Raw genomic sequence first — 19,985 nt, 5'->3', positions numbered from 1 at the left:
TCCCAAGGTTCTATTAGCAGCAGCCATAGAGACCCCTGAAACGATGTTGATGAGGAGGGAATGGGTCATTCCAAAACCCAAAAATACTGATTTTACCTATTAGTCTCCAAATAGTGCTGTTCAATGTTGTTTTGTTTCTCAGAAGGCAGATTCCTTCTCTTCACTTCCTGTTTTCCCTAACCTCACAGTGAAAGTGTTCCATGTCATAAGGTTTGACATGTGTAGGAAATGGGGCAGAGGCGACCCCACTCCGCAGCTGTATTGGATTTCTAACCAATTTATTTCTAAGTCTGAGCAACAGAGAGACCCAAATCTCCAGGAGGCTGTTACAAATGTTTTATTTTCTTGAAGGTGGGGTGGGTGGGGGGAAAGGTGAAGAGTGTTCAGTGAACAAAAAGAATCACAGGTTAATATCAATATATGAAGGGTAGGATGCCACAGGAAGGGCCAAAACTCAAGTTTGTACATGGGTGACTTCTTGTAGGTAAAGAAAAAGGAAATACTTGTATTTAATTCCAAAATTCAGCTGGCTCAGGAGGAAGGGGAAACCTCTGGCTGAGTTGAGGGAAAAGGCAGTGGCTCAAAACAGGATCCTTGCCTCCGTGTGCCTCTCTCTCTCTGCTTGTGCCTAGATCTCAATAGAAATCCACAAAGTAACGACCAGGGCTTCTCCAAAGGGGAGGGTGTGAGACCCACTGAGGTCAAATTCCTTTGCCAGCCCTCGCCCCTCTTTCCGACCCCCGAAAGCAATTCCCGGGAAAGATTTTTATTTAAAAAATGAAGTTAGCTGTCACTAAGTTTCAAAGACGCACAAAATGTCCACTAAGTGAGGCCATGCTAAACACAAATCGACACACATCGTGAAGCCTGGCACAGTATTTGCCGCGGGCGTGTACCACAGGAACCCGACGTCCAGCCCTCAAATAGCTTCCCTGAAAAATAAAAGACACAGTTCATTTGAAGGCCCAGGGATACGGTCTCTGCGCCGAGAGGAAAACCCACCAATGGACGGGGCAGGAGTCCGACACGCCGGCCTTTGCTTCTAGGAATGATGTCCCAACTACATCTCTGCATGTAGTTGTGGAAGGAAGAGATGTGAGAGGAAGGGAAAAAAAGATTTGTAACCACTACTTCGCAGATGGTTCTAGGGCAGAAAGGGCACTGCCAACACATTCCTGCAATAATTACAAAGGATGTTTCTCACATTGGCTGGCCTTTACCCAATTGTGACCAGTGATTGCACAGTTTGGAAGTTACTGCTTTGTTTACACTTCTCAGAAACCCTTAACCAACATGACCAGGCATATGCCCTTTCCCAGCCCCATCATCCAAGATTGTTTTGAAACTGGAGATGTAGGGAATTGAAGCTGGGACTGTGCCACTACTCAATTTTCTCTGGAAGAAAGGAAACTAAATTGCGTTATCTTCTGCTCTGATTGCTAGTGGCTCTTTAAAGTCACAGGCCATGGAGCATCTTTCCCGTTGTTTTAAAAAACTAGAGATCAGCCCTGAGCCCTTCTGTGTGGTCTTTCCCTACAATCAGACCCCTTCAGATCACTCTGCTTTGACTCCCAGGCAAAACCTATTCTAGCAAATATGGAGGGGTCATGGGCACTCCTGCTCTGTAGGGGGAATACTGCAAACCTGACATTCAAGGAACGGCTTCAATCTTGTTGCAGACAAGAGACACCAACAGGGCCTTAGGCATCTCTCTAATGTACGCCGTGTGGCCTAAAAGGCCTTACTAATTTCAAGCAACATGCTAAGTTCCATAGGAATGACATGCTCCGATGATGGCTTTCCTATTAAGGCATTGAATAACTGCCATATGCAAGCCGCCTTGAGTCCCCTTCGGGGTAGGGAAAGGCAGTGTATGAATAGGGTAAATAAATAATAATAATATCTACACCCACTCCTGGGTGAGGAAAAGAGTGGCAATCAGTAGGGATAAGGATCAATCTAGGGAAAATGCTAGGAAAGGGATGAAAATATTCTGTTGAACATAAAAATAAATATCATTGTGGACACCGCTGCATCAATGTACACATGCAAGGAGAGTGGGACAGAGAGCTGGCAGCCCTGTGAACAGAAGGCAAGGCTGTGGACCCATAAGGAAGGAGCAGAGGGGCTTGGAAGAAATAGGAAAAACTGACAAGAGCTAGTTAGGTCCTTAGAGCTAACAGAAGAGAGCCTTTTCTTCACAAGGAAACAAATCCTGGGTGTACAATTCCATAGCAAATGAACAAGGTCCTCCCTTTCCCTCAAGGTCTGGACAACACCATGCATGCCAGCAGCACAGCTTACTCCAATTTTGCTAATCACTAGTATGCAGCTACTACCTGCAGCAGGATCCAGAACTCCACAGATACCAGCTGATATCCGCCTGAGACGTACAGGGCCAGCCACCTTCCCAGGTTTCATTGGCAGCTGCACCAATGGGCCACCCTCCCTCCTCCTCCTCCAAGCGATTCATGAAAAAACGCGCTCACCTCCAGACTCAAAACGCGGAGTACCGCAACCTGTCCGCGCCTGCATCCCGCCCGAACCGCTGGACATCGTAGAGGGAGGATCGCGGGACGGGAGATAGCTGAACCCGCTCGTATCCGTACACGTCTCCGGTGGTGGAAGCCACGGCGGCCGAGCGACGCAGAGGGCTTCTATCCCGGGTGTAAAAGGAAGAGGTCGCGGCCGCAGCGGCGGCGGCAGCAACCGCCACCGCAGTTCCCGAGGCTGGAAGCAAGGCCCTCTCGTAGGGGTCTAAGGCGGTAGTGAGGCGGCTGGCCATAGCCGTGGCTTGCGAATACTGGGCATACTGGGAATACTGGGCCATGGTTTGCTCTGCATAAGCGTCGTATGCAGAAGCCCCGTACGCCGCGGCCGACCTCGCGCGGTACCGTTTATAGTAATCCACCATTCCGTAAGGGTCATCGTAATACACGGGGTCCCCATAGCCCGTAGGGTAGGGGGTGCGCACCACTCCGTATTGCTCGCTATAGGTTTCGGTCAACTCGGGCACTTGCCCCGTGCGATCGACCGGGCACTCTTTAGACCAGTGACCCTCCTTCCCACACCGGTAGCAGCCACTCTTGTCTCCCATCCCGGGCGCGGTCCTGAGCCGGCTGGTGGACAACTGCACGCGCATTCGTTTGCCTTGAAGAAACAGACGCAAGAAGGGCAGCTATAAAGGTTTGTTAAGAACAGTTCACAGCAAAAGCACAGCAGGTCAGACTTTTTAAGTGGGAATGGAAACAAGCCAGGGAACGACCAGCTGGATCAGTCCGCCACAACTCATAGTGCAGGAGATGAACAAACGCTTCCTTGTGCCATATTATTTTTCACCACAAAAAAGGTGGGGTCAACCCTCTATCTTAATGCCAATCAGCCAAGCCAGCAGCTTGGGAAGCAAAATGCTTGGCGGCAGCAGATGTTTCCTGATTGTACAGCATTGGCAGCAAGAACTAGAAATACACCAGCAGGCCTATAGAATGATACTCCTAGATCCCAACAATATTCTCTTTGGAAGCTGGCAGCTGCATAGACAAAGTGCTCTCTGGAACACCCCAATTAAATCAGCTGCCACAACTGTGTTGAAAGAAGCTAAAGAAATGCTTACAGAGGCTTGGAAACCAATGTGAACAATTATTGGAGGTTTGGGGAAATGGTCTCTGATAGTGACCATGACACCCACAGCTCATCAATCTTGGGAGAGGGGCTGCTGTTTTGAATGTGTTGTTTTCCCCTGATGAGAGGTCAGATGGGCTCCATGTAGGAGATCTCACAGGATTGGCCTTTTTGGGTCCGAGAGGTATGAAGACTCAGGCTCAGTCAGCTCAGAATTCCTTCCTGAACAAACACAGGAAGGTGGTATATTCTGGGCCTACAGAAACATATAGCCTGCAGCTCAACAAAAGGAGCACTATTGACACGCATCATGAAGCCTGTAGATGAATTTTAAACTTCTGGCTGATAGCCAGTCCAACACAGCACAAGGTCAGATTCATTCCCAGTTACTACTGGCCATGCGCCTTGCTTTGCCATTTTCAGGAACTAACAGCATCATCACCGGCTCCATTAAGACAGGTGCTGCTCACCTGACATTTTAACCTTTTTTAAAAATTGCCGCCACCACGTTGGAACACTGCTTGCCGTTTATGCAGAGAGAAGGGTCATCCTCACAGTAGACCTACATCAAATGCTTAAAACCCCCTGGTGATGCTCTTCCCCAAGACGTCTGCTCCCTTTCAACTTTCTGCCTTCCAGAAGTCCAGTCAGCCACACTGTCTTCAACATTTCTAAGCATAGCTCTAAAGCCACTTATGCTCCCTGGCAGCAACCTGCCTTCAGACACAAACACGCAGCACAGAAACACACTGACCTGTGCACTGGCTTCAGGTGGATCTAGCCGTAATGGCATTTTTTGCATGGAATCATAGTCTGTATATCAAGGTGCTATATTGAACAATGGGGTAGACTGTGTACACCCCAGAAGGAGGACCAACAGGAATGTTCCCACCCCAAAATATCACTTAATATAGCCAAAAGTTTCTATTTTTCTCTCCCTACGTTTTTCAAATAAACTTACAGACATGGGTCCCCGAACAAAGGCCCGTGGGCCAGATATGGCCCTCCAAGATCATTTACCTGGCCCGTCCTAAACTTTAGATTTAGGGTTGACCTAAGTCTGAAACAACTTGAGGGCACACAACAACAACAATCCTAATTTTGGACCAGTTCATCATAGTCCGGCCTCCCTGGACCAGTTAATCATAGTTCGGCCCCCCAACAGCCTGAGGGACCATGAACCGGCCCTCCAATTAAAAAGTATGAGGACCCCTGGTCTAAGATGTTGAACATACTGGAAAGGTGAAAAAATGCCTTACTTATCCAGTTGGTTAATATATGAGAAGCATTACGGTCCACTTCTGCGTACATTTCTCTCTCTCTCTCTCTCTCTCTCTCTCTCTCTCTATATATATATATATATATATATATATATTTGTGTGTGTGTGTGTGTGTGTGTAGAGAAAGGGGGGGGGAAGGAGAGGGAGATATGCAGAAGTGGACTGTAATGCTTCTAATGTTATCTCATATATAAATGTAATGTGCATAATTAGGACCGAGTTAACAACAAAACCACTGGACCAAATCACACCAAATTTGGCCACAATACTCATCACTTTCCAAGGAAAGATCTTGCAGCTTCAAAGCCTGGCTGCCTCATACCTAGGGGAATCCTTTCTAGGCCACCTTGAATACTGTGTTCCCTCACTTATCCGCAAAGTAGGGACACTATATTTATTTTAATATTTATACATTATTTTAGCAGTTATACACTATTTTAAGTCTTTATCAACCAAACATGTGTTGATAAATCCCGTTGCCACTTGGGCTCCTTTTCTCTCCCTTCAGCTTCTCCTTCCTCCCTTCCTTAGGCTGTAAATTGTAATTTTTTATTATTTATAATAGTCTTTTAGAGTTTATTGAAAAACCGCGAAACAGCGAATCCTCAAAAAGTGAACCGCTAAGTAGTGAGGGAACACTGTACCACCAGGAGAACCCCACTTAGGCTTACGCCACAGCAACGCGTGGCTGGGAACAGCTAGTCTTTATGTATCTATATATGTTCCCTGCCAACCCATTACAAACCCACCATCTCTTTCCCTATCCATCTCCACCCAAATGTATTGACTTTCACGCAAAACCATTGATAATTTCATTTCCTTGACCTTCCAAGCAATGCAGAATTGCATCTCTTGACCCCCTCGAGAGAAAATTGATTATTATTTTTTACAGAGCGGTTCTTACCTACCATCATGACTTAACTAGATTCTAAACCTCTTTCCAGACAAGCTAAAAAGGAAAAGAAGAAAAAGAAACTTGGCATAATTATATTCAACTAATTTGTCACGGAAAACAGGAACTGTAATGCACTTTGCACATGGAAGATGCAAAGTAAACACTGATCAGGGGATATATTTGGGATTCACCCCCTTCCCACAAAAAAAACAAAACCCAGGCAACTCTTTGCTTTCTTAACTCATTTCCACCCACACATCAACCAAGGTGCTCAGCCTTTCCAATATTCAAAACCTACAAAAAAGGAAAATACGTTGTCGAAGCTTTCATGGTTGGAATTACTGGGCTGCTGTGAGTTTTTCGGACTGTCTGGTCATACAGTCCAGAAAATCATGGCCATACAGTCCAGAAAACTCACAGCAACCCAAACAAGGAAAAGCTTACTAGAATGTAAAATAGTTAAAAGCTGCAAATCTGCTACTCACTGCTTCCTATGGCTGTGATATCTTAAATTTACAATGATGTTTCAACCACTCAAAAGTATTATTTACAAAAAGAGTTGGTAAAAATCACACCTTGAAATAAGAATAAGAAACTCAGTTTAACTGATTTTTAAAAAATCATGCAGGGCCTTCAGAAATATAAAATAAAAGATTATTTCATTAATGGCAATGGGAAGGAGACAGGAAAAAATTGCACAAGACTAGGAAAATTTATAGAAATAGATGACGACAAGGGGAACCAGAAGCATGTTGTCTAAAGAAATACAAGGCAAGAAAGGTCGGCAAAACTTGAAGGCTGACTAGTAGAATTGCAGGGATAAAAGGTTAGAAGTTTATATATGTTTTCAAAGTAATATCTTCCTCTTAACAAAGGACTGAACAACAAGAAGGCAAAGTGAGTAGTAGCCAGAGTTGTGATCAAGATTCTGCTTTAAGTTAAACAAGACCTAAACATTTGACTAGTTAGTCAACACTACATTCTGAATTAATCTTTGGTTGCCCATTTCTAATTCTAGCACTCCATGACACTGTAGATTTATTCAGTAATCCAACAGCAAATACAAATGTTATTTCACTAGTCAGGCTAAAACAACCAAAGATCTAGGGCTCACTAGGGGACAGGAATACCTTTATTTTCTTCTCATCATACCAAATTGTGAGAGAAACAAAGGCTTTTTGACAGGTCGAAACATTACTATAAACCAGTATTTCTACTTTTAAGAAAGTGCTTTTCTAATCCATTTCAGTTCCTGGATGAAATCTATGTTTAATAGACAGCTTTAAAGTCTCTTTACACTAACCTTATGTGATTCAGGCTCATATTCGAAAGTATTTTGACTTGATAATATTTTTAGAGGGAACCACTACACACTCAAACTTTGATAAAAATGAATTCAGGAGCCCTACCTTTTAAAAGCAGCTCTCAATAGCACAATGGGTTAAACCCTTGTGCCGGCACGACTGCTGACCGAAAGGTCGGTGGTTCGAATCTGGGGAACTGGGTGAGCTCCCATCTGCAGCTCCAGCTTCCCATATGGAAACATGAGAGAAGCCCCCCACAGTATGATAACACATCAAACATCTGGGCAACGTCCTTGCAGACGGCCAGTTCTTTCACACCAGAAGCGACTTGCAGTTTCTCAAGAAGCTCCTGACACAAAAAAATACCTTTTAAAAATCAGTCATAAGAATGATTTGGATATTAAAAGATGACTCACATAAACTGAGGTCTTGAAAACAACACTATCTTTGCTGAACCACTGACTCACATCCATGGGTTTAAAGCCAGTCTCTCATATCAAGATTCATGTTTAGCCAGACGCTAGCTCTACTAAGCTGCTGACTGTAACTGACCAAATCTGGATTCCTTGCTGGAGGCAAATGCCTCTCAGAGAGAGGAAAGCAGCTCAAGGCTTTCTTGTTTCTCACTCAGAACCATCATCTCCCTTCCCCACCTTGGAATTCTGTGTTGTCAAGGCCCCGAATGGCCTCGACGGCATCCTCCGCTCGCTCCATGTGCACAAAGGCATAATCCTTCACAATGTCGCACTCGAGGACAGGCCCATACTCCTCAAACTTGAACCGCAGCTCGAGGTTGGTGCAGCCGGTGCTGATGTTGCCCACGTGCAGCTTGGTGGAGGCCTTGCTCTTGTTCTTGCTGGCCTCCACGTTGATGCAGACCCCGTGCAGCTTGTAGTGGTGCAGGTTGCGGATGGCGTCCTCCGCTGCCGTCTTGTCCTCGATGTGCACGAAGCCATAGTTCTTGATGATGTCGCATTCCAGGACCCGCCCATACTGCTCAAAGAGCGAGCGGATCTCCTGCTCGGTGGCCTCCCGGGGAAGGTTGCCGATGAAGAGCTTCACCATGGCAGCGACAGCTGAGCAGAGGAGTAAGGGAAGAGTTAATAACAGCCTATGCCAGGACAGACCAAACAGACGTATCAAGAGGGTTAACTTCTCTAAGTCCGCATTGCAAATTACAGAAGCCTTCCCAGTTCCTTGGGGGCAAATACATTGATCAGGTGAACCAGCCCTATGATGAGGGGCTCAAAGAGCTGGGCATGTTTAGCCTGTAGAAGAGAAGACTGAGAGGAGACATTATGAGGGCCATGGATCAAGATGTGGGGGGAAGTCATAGGGAGGAGGGATCATGCTTGTTGTTTTCTCCTGCCCTAGAGACAGAGGAGCCCTGGTGGCACAGTGTGTTAATAATAATAATAATAATAATAATAATAATAATAATAATAATAATAACTTTATTTTTATACCCTGCCTCTATCTCCCCAAAGGGGACTCAGGGCGGCTTGCATGGGGCCAAGCCCGAATAAAAACAATAGCAATATAAAACACAGCAATAGACAAAAACATGCACAATTAAAAAAAATTAAACATTAGCCAATAAAAAACAAGAACTAATAAAAACATGGATTAAAACGGAGAGATTGTAAAAGTAGACTGGGTAAGGTGCACCATATAAATATTGTAAACACGAGGTGACTGATAAAGTGCTGCAAATTCTTGGAAGTGTTAAAGCACTGAGCAGCTGAACTTGCGGACCGAAAGGTGCCAGGTTTAAATCCCGGGAGCGGAATGAGTGCCCGCTGTTAGCCCCAGCTCATGCCAACCTAGCCGTTCGAAAACATGCAAATGTGAGTAGATCAATAGGTACCGCTCCGGCGGGAAGGTAACAGTGCTCCATGCAGTCATGCCGGCCACATGACCTTGGAGGTGTCTATGGACAACGCTGGCTGGGGGTTGGTGCTCATCTCCATTTCTAAGCCGAAGAGCCGGCGTTGTCCATAGTCACCTCCAAGGTCATGTGGCCATAGGCATGACTGCATGGAGCAACATTACCTTCCCGGCGGAGCGGTACCTATTGATCTACTCACACTCTGGGGGTTGGTGCTCATCTCCATTTCTAAGCCGAAGAGACGGCGTTGTCCATAGTCACCTCCAAGATCATGTGGCTATTGGCATGACTGCATGGAGCGCCGTCACCTTCCCGCCAGAGCGGTACCTATTGATCTACTCACATTAGCATGTTTTCGAACTGCTAGGTTGGCAGGAGCTGGGGCTAACAGCTGGCACTCATTCCGCTCCCGGGATTTAATAATAATAATAATAATAACAACAACTTTATTTTTATACCCCGCCTCTATCTCCCCAAAGGGAACTCAGGGCGGCTTACATGGGGCCAAGCCCGAATAAAAACAATAGCAATATAAAACACAACAATAGACAAAAAACATGCACAATTATAAAAATTTAAACATTAGCCAGTAAAAACAAATGACAAGAGCTAATAAAAACATGGATTAAAATGGAGAGGTTGTAAAAGTAGATTTGAACCTAGGACCTTTTGGTCTGCAAGTTCAGCAGCTCAGTGCTTTAACACACTGAGCCACCGGAGGCTCCTTAATTTTATTTATATATATATATATTTATATATATATATATATATACATACATACACACACACATATACATACATATATATATATATATAATTTATAATGGAATACAATATTATGCTAATAATACAATATAATATTAATTATATATTAAATATAATATCACTATATATATTATATATTACTATAATTTATAAATATATAATATATTGTATATACATATAATATTGATAATACAGTAGTCTCACTTGTTATGATTGAGCCTCATGGCTCTGTTACTGACAGACGTGGGCGTAAGACTCCTCGAGAGTCAGATACTCTCGAGGAGCGAGAGAGAAAAAGACTGCGAGACATATTTGCAGCACCATCTGACGAGGAGTCTTTCGAAGGGTTTACGGAGAGAATGGAGGAGGGGCTGGTTAGCTCAGAGGAGGATGAGATGGATTGGACTCGGGTAAGGGAGGAAGTGGGTGCCACTGGCCATGATGGGACAGAAGATGAATGGGGACTTTCAGGATTAGACCCATGGTTTAGCTGGAGGGATGGGACGGGATCCACAGCTGGAGATGCTGTTGGGCGTAGTCAGAGGTGTTCCAGCTCTGACGAGGAAAGTGATGAGGAAACGCCCGGGTTAAGGAGGACAGCTGACAGTGATGAAGATTTGTAACTGGCATAAAATGGGGCTTGGGAACAATTGCAAATTGCGTTGGGCAAGGTAATCTGGGCAAACGCTTGGGATCCGTGTGTGTGTGGGACGCTTCCCTGAAGACTTGTGTGCTTTCCTGTGCTGTGACGTAAGTTGATTGGAATCCAGGGTCAGACGGCGGGAGGGATTGTGTGGGCATTTGTTTGTGCAAACCTGTGCTTACTCTTATTAGCTTGACCCTCCGTCGTCTTCTTGACGGACGCCATCTCCTGCTTTGAGAACTCGGACTGAACTGACCACGGCTTGTCTTCCCCCCTTCTTGGACTTGGAAAAACTACAAACGTCTGCTTCTGGCTTTGATCTACGGAACGGAACTGGTCTACTCAACTGCTACAATCCTTGGCTGATTTACTCGTGTTGGAGATCCTGTCTGCTGTGTGTGTGGGGGAGCGACGCAAGTTACTCTAAGCACAGTGTTGGCAGCAGAGAGGAATCTGCTGCCAATTAGTTGCATTCTTTGTATCTTTTGTTCCTTGGCTTTCGTTTCGTTTATACCCAGGCTGAAGCAAGCAGTTTGTTTTTACCCGGATTAAACTCCGGTTTAATCCGGTTTATCTTTTGAACATTTACTTTTGCCCCTTTTTGCTCCTAAAGGCAAAAACTGCCTGGCCCTTGTGTTTTACGGGCATTTTTGAGTTCTGTAATCTAATAAACTCTGTTACTTTGAATCTTGTGGCGTTCTGTCCTTGACAGATTGCCCAACGCCCATAAAAAGTTTATTGCAGCAATAAACCCGTCAGGAAGACGATGGATGAGTTAAGGGCCAAAGTAGACCAATTGCAAACGGCTTTTACCGTTATCCAAACAGCTCAGGCTGTGAAAGGACATGTTTTGACTCCTGAACGCTTTGACGGAACCAGGTGCAAGTTGCCAACCTTTTTGGCACAAGTGGAGCTTTATTTTTCTCAGCTCAGTGCTCATGCTTTTCCTACAGACACTAGCAAGGTGGCCTTTATTTTGAGTTTGTTGACCGGTCCCGCAGGACAATGGGCCACTAATTTAATTTTGGGAAATGACCCAGTCAAGGACAATTTGAATAATTTCAAAAAGTTGTTAACTGATACTTTTGGGGATCCTCTCCGCACGGAGAACGCTGGGTGGGCTCTGTATCGGTTGAAACAGGGAAAGGGGACTGTTTTGGATTACTTAAATAAGTTTAACCTGTATCGCCACCAGCTGGATTGGGGGGAAAATGCATTCATGCTTTTATTTACTGCCGGGTTAAGTGATATGCTCCAGGATGAATTAGCACGCTTGGAGCCGGCTGAAAGCTGGGACGCCTTAGTAGCTAAGGTGCTGCGTTTAGATGCAAGGTTCGAGGCTCGTAAACACTCAAAAGCAATGTGTGCGCCACCCATGCATGTAACCAGGGCACCTGTGGTGATGGGGGAAGAGCCCATGGAGCTTGGGGTCTTTAAAAAGCTGTCTACAGAGGAAAAGAGCCGTAGGAGGCAGCTGGGCTTGTGTTTGTACTGTGGGAATGCTGGGCATTTTGCCAAAAATTGTAATGTGAAACCTTCCCAGCTTTCGGGAAAAGGCCAGCCCTAGTGCGACGTGAGTCCAACGCACTAGGGCTCCTCAAGCAGTCAACTGAGGGGAGGAAGCATGTTTTCGTACCCATTACATTATCTGTTGGGGGAAGGGAACTTGTTTCTACTTTGGCACTGCTGGACTCAGGGGCTACGGTCTCCTATGTAGATATTGAGTTTGCTAAGAAGCATGGCATTCCTAGAGTGCGCAAGGCATGCGACGTGTGGGTGGAAGGAGCAGATGGGAGACTGCTGGAGACTGGGGTGGTTAACCATGAAACCTCAGCAGTAACGTGGGAGGTGCAGGGAGTAACGGGAACGTTTGTGTGGGATATTACGAGCTTGCCTAGATATGATGTGATCCTGGGGATGGATTGGCTAGCTGTAGTAAACCCACATGTAGATTGGGCAACACGTAAAGTGATCTTAAAGAGGCAGGATTGTTGCACTCTAAATGTTACTCATTCTGATATGGAGGGAGTGCCTGCTGAGTATGGGGAGTTCTCTGATGTATTTTGTAAAAGAGAAGCGGACAAATTACCACCGCACAGGCCATATGATTGCGCCATCAAGTTGGCAGAAGGTGCGAAACTGCCAGCAGGGAGGCTGTATGCCTTGACTGTACCGGAAAGGCAAGCTTTGCGGGAGTTTCTAGATGAAAATTTAGCCAAGGGGTTTATTCGCCCATCTAGTTCTCCAACTGCGGCACCGGTATTCTTTGTAGCCAAAAAGACTGGGGAACTTAGGTTGGTCTGCGATTATCGGATCCTAAACAAATACACCATTCGGGATAGGTACCCGCTGCCTTTAATCTCGGAACTGTTATCAAGGGTGCAAGGGGCTAAGGTCTTTACCAAGCTTGACCTGCGGGGGGCCTATAACTTAATCCGTATACGGGAAGGGGATGAATGGAAGACGGCATTTAACACGTGTTTCGGATGCCACGAGTTCCGAGTCATGCCTTTTGGGCTTTGTAATGCTCCTGCGGTATTCCAGAGGTTCATGAACGATGTGTTCAGGGACCTAATTGACCAATTTTTAGTGATTTATTTGGATGATATCTTGATTTTTTCTAAGGACGAGAAAGAACATCGTCAACATGTCAAGCAGGTTCTGCACCGACTGCGGGCTAATGGGCTTTTCGCCAAGGCTTCCAAGTGCGTCTTTCATGTGCCTGAAGTGGAGTTCCTAGGTCATGTAGTGTCAGGTAGGGAACTTAAAATGGACCCACATAAGGTTGACGCCGTCAACTCATGGCAGGAGCTGAAGACTAAGAAGGATGTACAAAGGTTCTTGGGTTTCGCTAATTACTACCGGGAGTTTATTCCGAATTTTGCAAAGCTCACGGTACCTTTGACGCAGCTTCTGCGCAAGAAACAGCCATTTGTGTGGGGGCGGGAAGCTCACGAGGCGTTTCTACAACTAAAGTCTAGTTTTCAATCGGACAACATACTAACCCATCCTGATGTTGACAGACCGTTCGTGGTAGAAGCGGACGCTTCTAACTACGCGTTGGGGGCTGTATTGTCTCAGAAGGATTCCTCAGGGACCTTGCGTCCCTGTGGATTTTACTCGCGGCAACTAACACCCTTCGAGCAGAACTATACCATATGGGAGAAGGAGTTGTTGGCGATTAAGGTGGCGTTTGAGGTGTGGCGGCACTGGCTTGAAGGGGCACGGCACCAGATCGTGGTCAGATCTGATCACAAGAACTTAGAGCACTTGCAAACAGCAAAGAAGTTAAACCAGCGTCAAATCCGCTGGGCTTTGTTTTTCTCCAGGTTTAACTTCAAGGTGCAGTTCGTGGAGGGGAAGGCAAACTTGCGGGCCGATGCTTTATCCCGCAAGCCGGAATTTAAGACCAATGAGCAGGTAGTATGTCAGACCATCTTGCCTACTGCCTCTCTGTGTGTTGTAGATAATGAGCTTGGGTTACATGACCAGATCCTTGAGGCTCAGAAGGATGATGTGTGGACTCAGGAGCAACTGATGCTGCTCTCTGCAGGTAACCGTACCATACTGCCGCATCTCCAGGATCAAGACGGGGTATTGGTGCGTAGGGGGCAGGTTTACGTACCAGTAGGGACCCTCAGGTTGGAGGTGATTAGAGCCCACCATGACGAACCCATGGCTGGGCACTTTGGCAGGTTCAAGACCGTACAGCTTATCACCAGGAGCTACTGGTGGCCAAAGATGCGGCAAGACATTCTGCGCTTTTGTGACAGCTGCGCCGTTTGTCAGCAGAGTAAGACGCCTGTTGGGCGCCCTAGAGGGTTGTTATCGTCTTTACCTGTTCCGGAGAGGCCATGGCAAATCATTTCCATGGATTTTATTTCAGATTTGCCTAAGTCTGGGGGTTATACTTGTATTTGGGTGGTGGTGGATTTATTTAGTAAACTGGCTCATTTTATTCCTTGTTCAACCATTCCGGCGGCCCCTACGTTGGCCTTACTATTTACAAAGCACATCTATCGTTTGCACGGAGCACCCGAGGTGATTATTTCAGATAGGGCTCCGCAATTTGTGTCACGCTTTTGGAAACACTTCCATGAGTGTTTGGGGACTAAGTTAAACGTGTCTTCAGCTTTCCATCCGCAAACGGATGGACAGTCGGAACGGGTTAATGGGCTCTTAGAGCAGTATCTGCGTTGTTTTTGTTTAGATCAACCCACGGCTTGGGTAAAGTGGTTACCGGTGGCGGAATTTGCTTACAACAATGCGGTGCACACGTCTAGTCAGCATACGCCATTTGAGCTAACTTATGGTTTTCACCCACGGGGAGGTGTGGCGCCGTCGACCAATGTGGTCTCTTCGGACCCTGTGTACCGCTCTTCGGAAATGGCTGCATTGCATGATGTTGCCCGTCGCTTACTGTTGGAAGCTAAGGCAACGCAGAAGACTCAGGCTGACCGCCACAGGCAGGCAGGGGAGGAGTTGGAAGAAGGGGATTTGGTGTGGTTATCTTCCAAACATATTAAACAGGCTGGGGGAAAGTTTGCGCCTCGGTATTTGGGTCCCTTTCCTATCGTTAAAAAGATTTCTTCTGTTGCGTTTCGTTTGCGTTTACCGTCTAGTTTAAAGGTCCATCCAGTCTTTCATCGTTCGCTGTTGAAACTTGATACCTCTAGTCGTCGTGGTGCTATAGCGGAGGGTATCACTGCCACTTCTCCGCCATCGGGGGAGGAGGCCTTTGTGAGAGGGGATAGTGTTATGATTGAGCCTCATGGCTCTGTTACTGACAGACGTGGGCGTAAGACTCCTCGAGAGTCAGATACTCTCGAGGAGCGAGAGAGAAAAAGACTGCGAGACATATTTGCAGCACCATCTGACGAGGAGTCTTTCGAAGGGTTTACGGAGAGAATGGAGGAGGGGCTGGTTAGCTCAGAGGAGGATGAGATGGATTGGACTCGGGTAAGGGAGGAAGTGGGTGCCACTGGCCATGATGGGACAGAAGATGAATGGGGACCTTCAGGATTAGACCCATGGTTTAGCTGGAGGGATGGGACGGGATCCACAGCTGGAGATGCTGTTGGGCGTAGTCAGAGGTGTTCCAGCTCTGACGAGGAAAGTGATGAGGAAACGCCCGGGTTAAGGAGGACAGCTGACAGTGATGAAGATTTGTAACTGGCATAAAATGGGGCTTGGGAGCAATTGCAAATTGCGTTGGGCAAGGTAATCTGGGCAAACGCTTGGGATCCGTGTGTGTGTGGGACGCTTCCCTGAAGACTTGTGTGCTTTCCTGTGCTGTGACGTAAGTTGATTGGAATCCAGGGTCAGACGGCGGGAGGGATTGTGTGGGCATTTGTTTGTGCAAACCTGTGCTTACTCTTATTAGCTTGACCTTCCGTCGTCTTCTTGACGGACGCCATCTCCTGCTTTGAGAACTCGGACTGAACTGACCACGGCTTGTCTTCCCCCCTTCTTGGACTTGGAAAAACTACAAACGTCTGCTTCTGGCTTTGATCTACGGAACGGAACTGGTCTACTCAACTGCTACAATCCTTGGCTGATTTACTCGTGTTGGAGATCCTGTCTGCTGTGTGTGTGGGGGAGCGACGCAAGTTACTCTAAGCACAGTGTTGGCAGCAGAGAGGAATCTGCTGCCAATTAGTTGCATTCTTTGTATCTTTTGTTCCTTGGCTTTCGTTTCGTTTATACCCAGGCTGAAGCAAGCAGTTTGTTTTTACCCGGATTAAACTCCGGTTTAATCCGGTTTATCTTTTGAACATTTACTTTTGCCCCTTTTTGCTCCTAAAGGCAAAAACTGCCTGGCCCTTGTGTTTTACGGGCATTTTTGAGTTCTGTAATCTAATAAACTCTGTTACTTTGAATCTTGTGGCGTTCTGTCCTTGACAGATTGCCCAACGCCCATAAAAAGTTTATTGCAGCAATAAACCCGTCAGGAAGACGATGGATGAGTTAAGGGCCAAAGTAGACCAATTGCAAACGGCTTTTACCGTTAGCCAAACAGCTCAGGCTGTGAAAGGACATGTTTTGACTCCTGAACGCTTTGACGGAACCAGGTGCAAGTTGCCAACCTTTTTGGCACAAGTGGAGCTTTATTTTTCTCAGCTCAGTGCTCATGCTTTTCCTACAGACACTAGCAAGGTGGCCTTTATTTTGAGTTTGTTGACCGGTCCCGCAGGACAATGGGCCACTAATTTAATTTTGGGAAATGACCCAGTCAAGGACAATTTGAATAATTTCAAAAAGTTGTTAACTGATACTTTTGGGGATCCTCTCCGCACGGAGAACGCTGGGTGGGCTCTGTATCGGTTGAAACAGGGAAAGGGGACTGTTTTGGATTACTTAAATAAGTTTAACCTGTATCGCCACCAGCTGGATTGGGGGGAAAATGCATTCATGCTTTTATTTACTGCCGGGTTAAGTGATATGCTCCAGGATGAATTAGCACGCTTGGAGCCGGCTGAAAGCTGGGACGCCTTAGTAGCTAAGGTGCTGCGTTTAGACGCAAGGTTCGAGGCTCGTAAACACTCAAAAGTAATGTGTGCGCCACCCATGCATGTAACCAGGGCACCTGTGGTGATGGGGGAAGAGCCCATGGAGCTTGGGGTCTTTAAAAAGCTGTCTACAGAGGAAAAGAGCCGTAGGAGGCAGCTGGGCTTGTGTTTGTACTGTGGGAAGGCTGGGCATTTTGCCAAAAATTGTAATGTGAAACCTTCCCAGCTTTCGGGAAAAGGCCAGCCCTAGTGCGACGTGAGTCCAACGCACTAGGGCTCCTCAAGCAGTCAACTGAGGGGAGGAAGCATGTTTTCGTACCCATTACATTATCTGTTGGGGGAAGGGAACTTGTTTCTACTTTGGCACTGCTGGACTCAGGGGCTACGGTCTCCTATGTAGATATTGAGTTTGCTAAGAAGCATGGCATTCCTAGAGTGCGCAAGGCATGCGACGTGTGGGTGGAAGGAGCAGATGGGAGACTGCTGGAGACTGGGGTGGTTAACCATGAAACCTCAGCAGTAACGTGGGAGGTGCAGGGAGTAACGGGAACGTTTGTGTGGGATATTACGAGCTTGCCTAGATATGATGTGATCCTGGGGATGGATTGGCTAGCTGTAGTAAACCCACAAGTAGATTGGGCAACACGTAAAGTGATCTTAAAGAGGCAGGACTGTTGCACTCTAAATGTTACTCATTCTGATATGGAGGGAGTGCCTGCTGAGTATGGGGAGTTCTCTGATGTATTTTGTAAAAGAGAAGCGGACAAATTACCACCGCACAGGCCATATGATTGCGCCATCAAGTTGGCAGAAGGTGCGAAACTGCCAGCAGGGAGGCTGTATGCCTTGACTGTACCGGAAAGGCAAGCTTTGCGGGAGTTTCTAGATGAAAATTTAGCCAAGGGGTTTATTCGCCCATCTAGTTCTCCAACTGCGGCACCAGTATTCTTTGTAGCCAAAAAGACTGGGGAACTTAGGCTGGTCTGTGACTATCGGATCCTAAACAAATACACCATTCGGGATAGGTACCCGCTCCCTTTAATCTCGGAACTGTTATCAAGGGTGCAAGGGGCTAAGGTCTTTACCAAGCTTGACCTGCGGGGGGCCTATAACTTAATCCGTATACGGGAAGGGGATGAATGGAAGACGGCATTTAACACGTGTTTCGGATGCCACGAGTTCCGAGTCATGCCTTTTGGGCTTTGTAATGCTCCTGCGGTATTCCAGAGGTTCATGAACGATGTGTTCAGGGACCTAATTGACCAATTTTTAGTGATTTATTTGGATGATATCTTGATTTTTTCTAAGGACGAGAAAGAACATCGTCAACATGTCAAGCAGGTTCTGCACCGACTGCGGGCTAATGGGCTTTTCGCCAAGGCTTCCAAGTGCGTCTTTCATGTGCCTGAAGTGGAGTTCCTAGGTCATGTAGTGTCAGGTAGGGAACTTAAAATGGACCCACATAAGGTTGACGCCGTCAACTCATGGCAGGAGCTGAAGACTAAGAAGGATGTACAAAGGTTCTTGGGTTTCGCTAATTACTACCGGGAGTTTATTCCGAATTTTGCAAAGCTCACGGTACCTTTGACGCAGCTTCTGCGCAAGAAACAGCCATTTGTGTGGGGGCGGGAAGCTCACGAGGCGTTTCTACAACTAAAGTCTAGTTTTCAATCGGACAACATACTAACCCATCCTGATGTTGACAGACCGTTCGTGGTAGAAGCGGACGCTTCTAGCTACGCGTTGGGGGCTGTATTGTCTCAGAAGGATTCCTCAGGGACCTTGCGTCCCTGTGGATTTTACTCGCGGCAACTAACACCCTTCGAGCAGAACTATACCATATGGGAGAAGGAGTTGTTGGCGATTAAGGTGGCGTTTGAGGTGTGGCGGCACTGGCTTGAAGGGGCACGGCACCAGATCGTGGTCAGATCTGATCACAAGAACTTAGAGCACTTGCAAACAGCAAAGAAGTTAAACCAGCGTCAAATCCGCTGGGCTTTGTTTTTCTCCAGGTTTAACTTCAAGGTGCAGTTCGTGGAGGGGAAGGCAAACTTGCGGGCCGATGCTTTATCCCGCAAGCCGGAATTTAAGACCAATGAGCAGGTAGTATGTCAGACCATCTTGCCTACTGCCTCTCTGTGTGTTGTAGATAATGAGCTTGGGTTACATGACCAGATCCTTGAGGCTCAGAAGGATGATGTGTGGACTCAGGAGCAACTGATGCTGCTCTCTGCAGGTAACCGTACCATACTGCCGCATCTCCAGGATCAAGACGGGGTATTGGTGCGTAGGGGGCAGGTTTACGTACCAGTAGGGACCCTCAGGTTGGAGGTGATTAGAGCCCACCATGACGAACCCATGGCTGGGCACTTTGGCAGGTTCAAGACCGTACAGCTTATCACCAGGAGCTACTGGTGGCCAAAGATGCGGCAAGACATTCTGCGCTTTTGTGACAGCTGCGCCGTTTGTCAGCAGAGTAAGACGCCTGTTGGGCGCCCTAGAGGGTTGTTATCGTCTTTACCTGTTCCGGAGAGGCCATGGCAAATCATTTCCATGGATTTTATTTCAGATTTGCCTAAGTCTGGGGGTTATACTTGTATTTGGGTGGTGGTGGATTTATTTAGTAAACTGGCTCATTTTATTCCTTGTTCAACCATTCCGGCGGCCCCTACGTTGGCCTTACTATTTACAAAGCACATCTATCGTTTGCACGGAGCACCCGAGGTGATTATTTCAGATAGGGCTCCGCAATTTGTGTCACGCTTTTGGAAACACTTCCATGAGTGTTTGGGGACTAAGTTAAACGTGTCTTCAGCTTTCCATCCGCAAACGGATGGACAGTCGGAACGGGTTAATGGGCTCTTAGAGCAGTATCTGCGTTGTTTTTGTTTAGATCAACCCACGGCTTGGGTAAAGTGGTTACCGGTGGCGGAATTTGCTTACAACAATGCGGTGCACACGTCTAGTCAGCATACGCCATTTGAGCTAACTTATGGTTTTCACCCACGGGGAGGTGTGGCGCCGTCGACCAATGTGGTCTCTTCGGACCCTGTGTACCGCTCTTCGGAAATGGCTGCATT

At 46.8% G+C, this 19,985-nt stretch overlaps 1 protein-coding gene across 2 annotated transcripts; it reads right to left on the bottom strand.

The window, feature by feature from the left end:
• Window positions 1-321: 321 nt before the first annotated feature.
• On the bottom strand, window positions 322-8,205 carry LOC134294409 (RNA-binding protein 4B-like). Of its 2 annotated transcripts, XM_062965356.1 has the most exons (3): window positions 7,754-8,205; window positions 2,490-3,150; window positions 322-932 (listed from the first exon to the last, which is right to left on the bottom strand). In XM_062965356.1, the coding sequence occupies exons 1-2, from the start codon at window positions 8,163-8,165 to the stop codon at window positions 2,498-2,500; spliced, it is 1,065 nt and encodes a 354-aa protein (XP_062821426.1). In that variant the 5' UTR covers window positions 8,166-8,205; the 3' UTR covers window positions 322-932; window positions 2,490-2,497. The 2 variants fall into 2 exon arrangements, with proteins under 2 accessions (XP_062821426.1, XP_062821427.1); XM_062965357.1 differs by lacking the exon at window positions 2,490-3,150 and having other exon boundaries at window positions 7,754-8,204.
• Window positions 8,206-19,985: the final 11,780 nt, after the last annotated feature.

Source organism: Anolis carolinensis, unplaced genomic scaffold, assembly GCF_035594765.1.
Source record: "Anolis carolinensis isolate JA03-04 unplaced genomic scaffold, rAnoCar3.1.pri scaffold_14, whole genome shotgun sequence".
NCBI lineage: Eukaryota > Metazoa > Chordata > Lepidosauria > Squamata > Dactyloidae > Anolis > Anolis carolinensis.
This window is presented reverse-complemented; position numbering and strand designations above follow the sequence as displayed.

Excerpts from the sequence above, each read along its gene's own strand:
- LOC134294409 (XM_062965356.1), bottom strand. The coding sequence starts at position 8,165 with ATGGTGAAGCTCTTCATCGGCAACCTTCCCCGGGAGGCCACCGAGCAG. Across the intron at positions 3,151-7,753 it reads TGACAACACAGAATTCCAAG|GCAAACGAATGCGCGTGCAG; the intron begins GTGGGGAAGGGA and ends TGTTTCTTCAAG.